The sequence below is a fragment of the Spea bombifrons genome, chromosome 6, assembly GCF_027358695.1.
Source record: "Spea bombifrons isolate aSpeBom1 chromosome 6, aSpeBom1.2.pri, whole genome shotgun sequence".
Classification (NCBI taxonomy): domain Eukaryota; kingdom Metazoa; phylum Chordata; class Amphibia; order Anura; family Pelobatidae; genus Spea; species Spea bombifrons.
This window is the reverse complement of record NC_071092.1, coordinates 42,328,438-42,340,955: the sequence shown is the minus strand read 5'-3', so window position 1 is coordinate 42,340,955 and position 12,518 is coordinate 42,328,438. Positions and strand designations below refer to the sequence as shown.

Here is a 12,518-nt window from a genome sequence, read left to right as displayed (position 1 = left end):
TGTCAACTCTTATCATCCTCAGGCATACCCTGTAATTCAGAATCTAAAAAGGCGTGGTTCTTCAGCTGTTGGCAATGTAGAGTTTCTTAAACCAGAACGCTCAGCACCCCAAACAAAGTCATGTAATAATATTAATATTAATAATTTTAATAGATTCTGATAAGCAACTTTTTTGTATTAGAAACCCGCATGTCGATTGTTGTTCTGGTACCCTATGGGATGGGGTAAGTAAAAAGGAGGGAACTTCAGGAAACCCATTAGCTATCCTAGTTTGACTGTGTTTCCTCACTTATTTCTGCTTTTCTGAGGTAAAAATATCTTCAAAACAATTACACTCCTTTAAAAACCAAAAGCACAGACTGCATGTAGTTTTAATTAATGAAGGTAATTATCTTAAAAGGCAGTGACGTATCCTGGCCTAGGCTGACTAGGCCTAGAGCGGCAGTGCCAGGGGGTGGCAGATCGCCCACTTGGGAGGATGAGGAAAGGGCGGCTGGGGCACTGCGCTAGTTCTGTCCTAGGATAGTGCGGAAGGTAAATAAGTTGCTGTTAAAAAGTATAACTTGGGGCAGAGATGGAGTGTGGGTTAAAATAGGCCCTGGCACTTTAAGGCCAGTAGCCAGTTAATGACATGCAGACGACGGCCTCCCGGGTACACACTACATGCTACTGTTATACTTTTGCAGTGTGTGTCACGTTTATCCAGCAAGTGTATCCCTAGCATAGGGGTCCTAAAAACCAAGGGAAACCCACAAAACTTTCACCAAGACCTCACCGGTCTAGCCCGTACTGTCTTGTCTGTGCTTTTAGATAATTACTATACAATTAGCCAATTAGGGCTAATATTCTGCATATCAAAACAAATCTTACTCAGGAGCAATCATCAAAAGCTGATTGGAGACATCTGGTTTTAAAAGATGACACATTGCTTCAGAAAGCTGATGATGAGCAAAACACCGACAAAAGCCCCTCGCAGTACAGAGAGCAAAATAAATATCATGCGGATACGAGCGCTGATGTCAGAAAATAAAGTATAAATGTGTCAATGCACCAGACACGGACCAAATACCGCCGGGCGAGTTCCTACTTCGCTTTTGGTTCATTCGTTTTCGGACAACAAATTTTGTTTCCTGCCCTTTCGTTTTGGATGCATTTCTGAGGGATTTATTGTTTTGGGAAATAAATTATTTCTTTTGTTCGTTCTCTCCCTTTCTCTCTCCAGCTCCTTTACGCAATCAGAACTTCAATGTCTCTTCAACGCCACTTCTCGTCTCCTTCTCTGATGCCAAACATGAGTTGCCCGACACTACGCCCGCGGCAGCGCTGTGTAAATTGTTGGCGCTATATAAATAAAAGATAATGATAATAAGAATACCGTGCAGAGACGTGCAGTGAAGGACACAAAGTATGTGTCACTTTTTTATTCCTACCCCACTGTGCACCCTCTTTCTATATTCCTACCACTTGTGCATACAGCTTTTCTTTCTTATTCTTGGTCCTGTGTCATACTTGGTGGGCCACCAAGTTTTTTTTGTCTTCACAGTCTTTCTTCTGAAAGGAAAGGTTATACAATATCAATGAATCATAATCGTGCACCTTCTTTATCTTTTGTTTGTGGAAGTTCAAATTGTTATGTGATGCAAGACTTGTTACGTTCCGTTTACTCACTGTACATCGCTGCAGAATATGATAGCACTGTATCGATCGATCAATAAGTAATCGACGGAACCAGCCAAAAATGGAACCTAAGGATGAACGTACGTAGATCCTCAATTGTCAACACGAGGTACAAACTTACTGCATCCCTGCTCGCCATCACTTCACGCAGAAAAACCCTTCCACCCAGAACCATGAAATTTAACTACTCAAACCTATGAGAAAAAGACATTTGGAATAAAGATGATTAACCATTTCCTCACCAAACTGGTCTAAATATGGACATAGGATTCCAGTCACGTTACCAAAACTTTACATAAGATCCAATACATTTAATTCTAGATCACCGTTATAAACAAGCATCCCCCACCAACTATGCCATTTATTCCCTGTCCTTTCCTTGCCCCTCTCATTCTTCTCACACTGACTCAATGAATTTATGGCCACCTTAGATTACCATGACCTGTAACAAATGCCTGGCTTTGAATGCTGCTGTTTAGTATTGCTTTGGACTCTATAAAAGTTGATACTCGAAACAGTTTGTCCTAAAAACAAAATGTTATTCCAATGAAAAAAACTGTAGTAATCGTTTTTAGCAATAACAGTGGGCAAATATCTTTTTGGTAGCCCAAAAGATTTGTGTAGCAGTTAACAACTGTTCTTTTAAGGAGCAATTTTATTCATCGGTGAATAAATTATCATAAATTTTTTTATATAGAGCTATCAAATTCTGTAGCGCTGTATAATGGGAAAGGTTAAAATTATTGGCTAACAAGGAAGTTTTAATTTTAGTGGGAACTTGCATAGATCCACACCACAAACTTCTCCAGATGCATAGTAACATTGATTCAATAGGTTTTTTTTCAATACAATGTGTTGGAAAGATCCAAAGAGTATCTTTGGGGTCACGGTTATTCTTTGCCTAAAGACCCTCTACCGCCAAAAGGGTTAAGTCCACGCCGAGTGCTCAGCACACTCACAAATTATGGTCATATCCCCAACTGTTGTGTCAGCTGGATGATAACTGCAGAGGAAATAACAGATAAGACATTCACCTGTATTTTTCACGGTCTCTGCGGGGTCCCTGTATCAGACACACCCCAGTGTTATTTCAGTCCCCCTTTGTTCATGTGAGTATATTTATCCAGACTCGCTATGATAGAAATCGCCCCGCTGTGATTTGTAGTATACCAGGGGCAGATCGGCTGGAAAGGCACAAACACAAAACCCCATAAATACCAGAAGACAAAACAGGCCAGATTTGAACCCAATGTAAAACAGAACACTGAATTTTGAAGGCTTTTTTAGTTGTGTTAAAAGAATATTTTATTAGTGAACAATTATTTGAAACAGCTGCTTAAACTGAATAAACCATAGCCGGGAACTTCCCAGTGTAGGCTTCACATAGGGGTGAGGATAGCCTCAAACAGTCTTTAGTGGGGGAAGTGGACAGGGAGTATGGGAAAGTGGGTAGGGAGAAGGCAGAAGGTGTTTGGGCAGTGGGGAGATCCCAGGTATCGGTGAAACTACAGGCTACTGCCAACGGGCCGTCCTGTTTCCAGTGGAAACAGAAAATAATATACATTATGAAATAATGTATGTGTACACTGTATCCCCAAGAATACACATAAAGCTATGCAACTGTGATCTCCTCAAATAGTGGATGACACTATTACCATGACAAAGGGTGTCAGACAATCATCAGTCCAATAGGTAATATATAGAAAAGGCTAAATCCATGCAGATCAATGTAAAATGATGAACCATGGCTACTTGGCTTCTGGTTATTTCTCCAAAGCGGCTTGTGATTATAAAGATGTAATATCTTAATACAATTCCAGGAAACTAACAATAAACAATCCAAAGGTGTCATGCACCTGATTGGCACGCTGAATTCACACAATGCATGTAGCGATCAGTCATATTAAAGTTATAATTACAGAGTGGAATCTCTTGTTGACAGCAAACACTAGTTCCTAAAACTTTCCAAAACCACCTTCCATTAGCGTGCCATGCTATTGCACGAATTAAAAGGGATTCAGATTAAAATGTGACCTTAATCGCAAACAAATTAGGAGAGAAAAAAGATTTTTAATGTGCTGGCATCACATCACCATATGGTTCTACATTCAGACTAATTATAGTTATATCTATTTCTCTTGGTCTCTAAATTAGTTGGGAGTTTCTCTTCTCAGATTCACTCTAAACATTGTTTAACTGACAAAGTCTACTTAAGAAGCAGCTCATCCATGGCACATCTCATTAGGTGTGGATGGATAGGAAGGTGCGTCCTGTGAGAGGTGCTGAAGCATCCTTTTAGTTTCCATGAGCTAGTCCTTCCACCAAACTGTCTCTTGGGGGCACAGAGCAGAAACATGTTATGCTGCTACGTCTTCATGTATATTCATTTTTCCCTGATGGTCCCAGCAGAACGCTCAAATATCTTCAAACTATCAACAGAGGTCACTGCCCATAAAGGTTATATTAGCGGTAATTTCTGCATGTGGTTCTGCACTCTTGAGAGTTCAAGATGTTTCAATCCAGGACACATATTTTACATTCCCAAAGTCCCTTAGCTTTCAGTTCACAACTTGAGATGTAAAACAATTTCAGACAGAAGCTGAGAGCAAGAAATACTGGCCAGTTGATGATTCTATATCATGTTCTGTTTTTGTATTATCCTTTTCATTTGCACATATCTGTAATTTTCTATTGTGCTGTTTGGGGTAGTTGCCCCCTTCCAGCTGCATTAGGATTGAAAGCGTCCTTTATTTCCAAGACAAATCAAATTTTTACATGTAGCTGACCACCACCTATAAATAATAATCGACTATTGTAACACTCTTCTGGTAGGTTTCCTCTCTCTCGACTCTCTATTCTGCGATCTATCCAAAATTGCACTGGTAGGCTTAGCTTCCTTACACAACGTTCTTCTTCTGCTTCTCCACTCTGTGAATCCCTCTACTGGCTCCCTATTACCTCAAGTTAAGAATTAAATTTAGAGTCCTTATAATGACATATAAAGCCCTCCACGATACCGCTCCCCATACATTTAACTACAAAATATTCGATTTGTCTTAGTCTGTCAATTTTAGTTTTGTCATACCCTTTGGGGAAGAAGTGTTGCCTAAATTGCTGGTACTAAAATATATATCTATATATAATATATATATATATATATATATATATATATATATATATATATATATATATATATATTCTGAGGAAAGAATAAAATGAAAAGTGGAACAGCAACTTGAAATCAGTGAGATGACTTACAATTTAAAAAAGATGTAAGCAGTACAGAACTGGAATTCAAAATTGAGCCTTGGCACTTAAAGGCTTGTGGCCCAAAAATCACAGGGGAGCAGCCATCTGCTGTATAAATGTGGCCATAGGTCACACTTTTATAGCCTGTGTGAGTATCCAGGAGACTTAAGGACGTACAACTCCATCCTAATAAGTTTACCTCTAGCTAGAAGCTGCATTTGCCCAGTGTACCTGACAGCTAGCCTGGGCCTGGTATTATTATAGTATGTATTATAAAGGCCAAGCTGGACTATTTCTTCCTGTAATATGAATTAATAAACGTGCAACTTATATTTCTTCCTGCCGAGATAAATAATTACCAAACTGCCTTTTCTCGCAGCAAAGGTTTACGGAGGATTGTAATGCATAGTGAAGTCAGGGAAGTACATTGTCTCACCCCATGTTTAGCCGTGCCTACTCCACACCCATTTTCCACCTTCTCAATGCTATGTGTTGCTAGCCCCGCCTCCCAGCTAGCCCTGCCCCAGCGGAGCCACTGCTCCAAAAGGGGGAGAGCTCCAGGTAGCCAGCCCTGAGAGGTTCCCACGTATGCCAATCCATGGCTACATCTTGACATGCGTGTACTGTCACAGTTTGCAGTGAACTTTACAAGGTCTGATCTCCAAGAGAATGGTACACAGAATACATCTCATTTTAATTTAGTTTGCCAATAGACAGATCTTATACTGTTTGTGAGTTACAGCTTCCGTGATTCTTAACAAACCTTTCATGATAGGAGTGATAGTTCAGCATCACGTGGAAGTACTTTGTGTCTAATATGGTTCTATATTTAGGTCAATGACAACACACAACATGCCTGGGGAGCCTATTTAAGTAAGTAAAATACATGTTGAACTATAACTATATTTAAACATTTTCACATTGCTTGTACGATATCTGCGTAAATATATCATTTTCAATACTGTTCCCCGTTGTCACGTTTGGTGATAAGTTCCTTCTGACTTTGTGAAATATTTTGTTGGTGATAAAAATATTTTCATTTGATTGCCAGCCCCATAATAATTCAAAATCTGGTCATAACCAAGTGTCTTCTAAAGTTCAAGTGTTCAAGGCCAGTCCCCATTGACACAAACCAGCCAAGATTTACCGTAACAGAACATACGGGACGACTCCTGAATGTCTGGCACGGTCAGTATCAACATGGATCCTTCCAGCTTTTGTTTTAAAGGGGCTGCGGCGCATAACAATAAACAGCAAACCGAGAGAAACATAAATATGAGTGTAAAAGTCACAACGCCTGCTTGTTCTGGAGTATACTATGGTAGAAAGCTGTGCTTGAAGCAACTACAGAGAGACACAAAAATACTGATAGGTTTGGACTGGCAGCTACATGCAGACTTGTATCTCCTTATGTCAGCGTTCTGTATTCGGTCATGAACCAGGGAACACATTGATAGCACAGGTCTATAGCTCAGTTACGTACGACACCAGAAGAAGCTATTGTAGGTTCCTAATCCTCATCACTATGTAGATTATCTGATGCCAGTGCCACCTGCACTGTTAAACTAAATGCAGCATTACAAAAAACGTTCCTCGTGCTGTTAAATATTATACTCTTCACAGATATAATAATTCTATCAGGAGCTGCTATGAACAGGTTATTTCACAAAGTAAGTGTAGGTAAAACTCTTGCACACAGCCATTCCTCTAACCGCACACCCTAAAACTAAAGTATCCTTCTTTGCCCATTTAAAATGTTAGGATGGTGGCTTTGATTCAGCCATGAATTTGAACTGAGTTAATGCGAGAACCAGATCCACAAAGCCATTGTGTCTATTTAGACAGGTTTATGTGTTTTGAACGGGTAATGTTTTCGTATCGTTAAGCCTGGGGGGCAATTCCAGAAAGGTGATCCAGTAATAATGCTGTGGAAAGCATATTTGGAAGACAACATGGCCTATGGGTACTACTGAGTCGTGGCCAAATGCCAGGTTCTGTGTATTGTGTGCTGCTGCAGTAGTATGTTTGTGCCGTATTTTGAGGTTCTCTGTTCCCCTGTTTTACCTGCTACAAGTAAGCACCTTGGTTATATTTCTCCTGGGTTGGCTTACATGTTTTTTTTTTTAGTTTAGGTCTGGTGATAGGAGTTGCCTGATATAAAATACCATTAAGTGGTGGCAAGCTTACATTTTATGGACATACCTGGGAACTTTACCAGGTATGTCCATAAAATCGCTGTTCTTTACTTCTGTTTGCCACTTACCACCTGGATCTGCCTACGCACCTGTATCATCAGACCAGGCCTAAACACGCAGGTATGACTTACTATCTTTGTCTCTCTACTGGTTTACCGTGTACCTCTCTGCAAACTGGACAGACCCCCGATTGGCCTGTGACACCATTAACAGAAGAGGGAAGTATAAATACACATAAAGGAAACACAGAAGGGATCCAGTCAATGAGTAAATTCTTCATAGAGTGCTTTTTACTGTAGCCACCATGGTGGCTATATGCATCATTTTAAATAACAATAAAGCAATCAAGCTTCAGGCAGTGGCCCAAACAGAGCAGCCCAGGGGGCTATTGCCCCTCAGCCCCATGCCAGCCCTCCCCTGCCATCATGTGCAGAGATGATCATTAATTCCTCATTGCCCATCATAATACTAGCAGGCAGCCAGCAATGAACAGATTATATCAGAGCATCTGGATTTTGTGTTGGGAATAATAATAGCTTGAAGAGGAGCCTTTATAAGTGGATCTGAAATATTTTATACACACAGCAGCTGCTCTACTTTGTGATGCAATATGTATGGATCAAATGTTTATACTTGCGCCTGCCTTATCACTCCTCTGAAAGTGTTTTATGGTAAAACACTTTCCCTTTATATAGATAATTTGTATTGTCTCTTGGGTCTATTCATACTGGAAGAATGTGGTCTCGCTTGGAGTGAGGATTCGATGTAATTTACTGGGCAGCTTATAGGTTAAGTTTTATACCAGACAAGCTCAAATGTCCTAGAATTAGCAGTAGAAATGGCAGCGCAGGCACGCTGTAAACAACGCAGTGGTCGGAGATCAGGAAGTGGGAACTTGCATAGAGTACAATGAGCTGACTCCAGCCAGATCTGCTCGTATTTCTGGGAATTTTTAATACTGGGAGTCAGGCACTATGCTTTGGCCAGTTGTCCCACTGGTTAAACTGGTTTCAGGTGGCCTGGGTCTGGAGTCAAGAACAAAACAGCCTGTCAGTTACTGGAAGCAGAACAATGATAATAAGTTCTTGGCCAAAGGCAGGCAGGTTTTGTTACTATTAGCCACAGAAGTACAAATTCCTTACTGTTTAAAGCACTCGGACATTCTTTGACACAGGTTTATTATGTAAATGTCGCCTTCACTGGTTTTATCATTACCATAAATGAATAATAAACGGATGTGTAAGGTATTATTTTACCTTAAAGAATCTGTGTTTCTGTCGCAAAAGATGAACCAATCAACAGCAATCAGCAGCTTAACAAAAAGGGAGAGATAACTTAATGGGGAGCAACAATCACAATCAATATTGTGAGAACCAGAAGTCAAGGCGGGTGTTTGATATCTATTTTTTTTAATTTAAATTAAGAAATTGAAAAACATTTTAATCAGTACCTTTTAACACAAAAAGCCTGTGATATATTTAAAAAAGCAACAGAAAGCAGCTGTTACAATTCCCAAAGCTTACATTTAATTAAAGAAAGACTACCATGTGATATTTTTAGGCAAGTGTTTTTAAATGAAGCCAAATATATCATCAAATTTGAATAAAAGGACTGGTATTTAAATAAAACAGCCCATACTTGAAATCACAAGATATTATCGTTAATAACACTTTAATTACTTGAGTTGTGACCAATGCATTCAATATTTTAAATTACACATTTACCCCATATCTCACTGCTAGTCACCACCATTAATCTGTATCCTATGGATGGCTGGTAAATGTTAGGATATTGCGCAGAGAAAGGTGCTAGGAGATGCTATGAGAGAGATGGACATTTGTGCTTCTGCTACTAAAGCATCAAGGTTTGGGCTATGGCATGAAGGGCTTTTATGATATCAAGGATAGGATACCACTGTCTGCCCATATGACCCTATTCTTACACCACAAGGTATCAAAACACGTCTGGGCTTCTACAACAATGCAAGTGTGCTAACACTCATCAACATATCTGTATTTATCATGTATTTTTTTTAATGAATATGTATGTTTATGTATGAAATAAAACTGTACTTCTTTCTAGACATTCCCTGGTGGTGTTATTTTAGAGCTTACACCACATATATTACCCCTACGTAGCAGTGTCATGGAAAAGAGGCTACTGGGAGCTGAAGACTTACAATGCCACATAGAACGGATGGCTGCCTCTGACAACACTATCTCTTCTGTGCACTGAATTATGATGAGAGGTCTGCATGTGATGCTCTCACATTGGACACTGTGGATTGTCTCTTTTGTCAGAGCCCATGGATACAGCTCTGAATTTACTGCTCATTACAATCTCTGAATAGCTTCATTTTCTGAAGATCTGACGAATCACATGAGAATGTTATCTCTGCCCGTGATGCCTTTGTGCAGCCGCTGCAACACCTCCTATACCTTGCCTTGTTAGGTCTGCCACTTGGATCTTGCAAGAGCTAGCTTGGGCCAAAGTCCACACATCACCCATGAGTAAGAAATGCCACTAGTTAGTGAATATCATGCATATATATATATGAATGCATGTGAATACATGTATCTACCTACATATATATATATATATATATATATATATATAGACAGACTAAATTTAAAAGGTTCTTAAAAGGCTAGTGATGATGTGATTTGGACCACTCTTTTATTCTCTCCATTCCTCGCCCACTTTCCGATATCCTTTTTACCTCGGGCGTATATAATGTAAATTCCCTGGCCTTAGGTATTTCTTGTTGAATAGATAGTCTATTGACAGCTGTACCCGGCAGTTTAGCATGGGCTTGGCAGTGTATAATGAGTTTGCTGAGTACTCACAGACGAGTTCTGCTTGACTATGCAGGTCTTGTAATTTTTATCATCCTAACTCAACAAGAAAACCGTGGAACTTAGTATAAAGAGCCCCTAGGTTTCTGGAACCTTCTGTTTTAAATGCCCACATTTTGCATGTAAATTAATTTCTAAAAAGTTACCACAATATATTTCTTATGGGGTCAAAGTTCTGCTTTACCTGCTAACATTGTCGGCTAATGGGAATAGTAGTGTCTGTCTGCATGCTACTGAGGAATGCTTAAATTATTGGGACTAATGTCTCTGTATCGCTGCTGCCACAATTTCCAACTGTAATACACTCTGTGAATGTAATAATAATCAATCCATGCCAAGGAGTGTGACACCGGCAAATTCCAGCTCATTGCTTTAGACCGTGAGCCCTAAGGCTCTCCTTGCTGTACCGTCTCTGTTTAAATATCTCACTTTATGTATAACCCCACTGTAGCTCTGTATTATAATAAGTACGCGTGTCTGCGTGTTAAACCTTCCAAAACAAATACTAAACTCAAATGTACTAATAACAGAAAAATAACCAATCACCATAATCCCATATTAATTATACTTAATTACAATTTTTAACATAATAATAATGATAATAATAATAATAATAATACACATATATTAACTACATCCAAAAATATGGAACACTGGTATTTTTAAAAGTGCCATTCCCTGAATCTAAAGATCCCTGTCCCACTTTCCTCACCTGATGCCCCTCTTTTATAGGAACTGTGGTTGATAATAGAGAGGGTGGTAGATAATAGGAACAGTCTACCAGTAGATGGGGTAATGGCTAATACAGTGGTGAATTTTAAAATCCATGGGCCAAGCATAAGTCTATCACAAATCTAAGGCTATGCTAATGATTGATTAAGGTTTGAGTCTTTATATCAGGAAAAATGGGCAGGCTAGATGGACCGAATGGTTCTGCTGTCAAATCTACTGACTGTGATAAAACTGTACTTCCCATCATCTCCAGGCAGCAGGGTCTGCCTATGGAGGTAAAGGATTTACATTTAATGCATCTGGGTTTGGCATCATCTGGTAGTCCAACTATAATTTAACTCCTCCTGCAGCATTTGTGGTACAAGTTCTGTGAACGTTATTAAAGGCAACTTGAAATGTACTCTAATTTTGGATTACTAAACCTGAGTATGCAGACATTGATTCAGGCTGGATGTGGGTGATGGGAATAGTCAGAACACATTAGGTTATCAAACCCTGCTTTTGGCACAAGATCGAACATTATTGGTGATGACTGCCTCCAAAGGGTTAATGACAGTTCGCCGGGTAGAGTAGCCATCTGGTAAGGCAGTTTCGCTCACACCCAGGCGCTACTGTTGCCAATGTCATCAAGCAGCATCCTTCCCCAACAATGTTTAGGGAGCAACAGGGGGGTGGGTGGAGGGGAGTTAGTAAAGTGCCGTAATGGAGAAAGCCGGGCACCTGACCTCTGCCCCTCATGCAGCAATTCATACGGACGCTCTTCTGACCACCAATGGTCCACAAAAAAGCTAGTGTCTCCCTGCTCTGCCTTAATGCATATGTATGAGCTGGATTTGCATAGATTCCATTTACATTTAAATAAGGTTCGCCTGCATTTGGTGTGGGTAGTACCAAATGCCTGGCATCTATCTAATAGATAAGTGTCTATCCCAAGGCAAACAGAGAAATCAAATCTGAAATCAGGCCAAACAGCCCCTGAGTAGTTTGAAACGATCATATGATTAGTCTAAACTTTCATTTTCTGAGAGCCTCATTTACCTCGTTAGAGAGAACATATGAGTGTGAATGCGTGTTTTTTAGATGCTATATCAACCCATGCAGATAGCACCTTTCCGATTTTCTAATTCCTGCACCAGTTTTTGTAATATATTTAAAAAGGAAGCCGTGTTGTTTATTTCCTAAGACATGGGGAATAAATAAGAATAGGTGTAAAAATTTAACTGTCTGGCAGCTTTAATTGACGTGCAAGTTCTATGTAGATGTAGGTTAACATTTTTGAAAGTAGATTTGTTTCTTTCTGTAGTGAGCTTGTTAGTTTCTTGGAAATCAGAATATTAGTCCTTACTCATGCCTAGTCAAAGCTATGCAGACTTTAGTCAGCTCGGTTTAGGAGCCAGCAGGGGGCATATTCACCTGTCACCCATGTCCTCACGCTAACAAGGACCAGCTCCTCCTCTGATGTCACTCTTTTCTAGGAGCGCAGAACGTTTGCTGGGTTCTGCTGGGTTCTGCTGGGTTCTACTGGGTTCTACTGGGTTCTACTGGCCCAAAAAAGTCTTACTGCCTTACTCAATTACATAGCTATCAATAGGTCACAAAGTCACACTAGAGGTTTAGAGACCAAGACCCCTAAAACAAAAGTGTCCCTGAATGGCCATGGTAGTGAAAGTGTTTTATTAACCAAAGGTTTCCTAGGATTTGCCAGATCCTGCTTTTGTAAGATATTACCTTATTTACCACAATGGAATCTTGAATCATAGTTTGAATTAAAATGCACATTCATGTGATCTGTCCAGTAAAACTACAGATA

General features: G+C 39.8%; 1 protein-coding gene across 1 annotated transcript in view; it reads right to left on the bottom strand.

The window, feature by feature from the left end:
- Positions 1 to 1,287: 1,287 nt before the first annotated feature.
- LOC128500688 (phosphatidylinositol 3-kinase regulatory subunit alpha-like) overlaps positions 1,288 to 12,518 on the bottom strand; it is a 52,170-nt gene continuing 40,939 nt past the window's right edge. Inside the window, exon 3 of the mRNA XM_053469935.1 lies at positions 1,288 to 1,341. Coding sequence (XP_053325910.1) covers positions 1,307 to 1,341 — 35 coding nt within the window. The 3' untranslated portion in view covers positions 1,288 to 1,306. The remainder of the gene's footprint in view (positions 1,342 to 12,518) is intronic.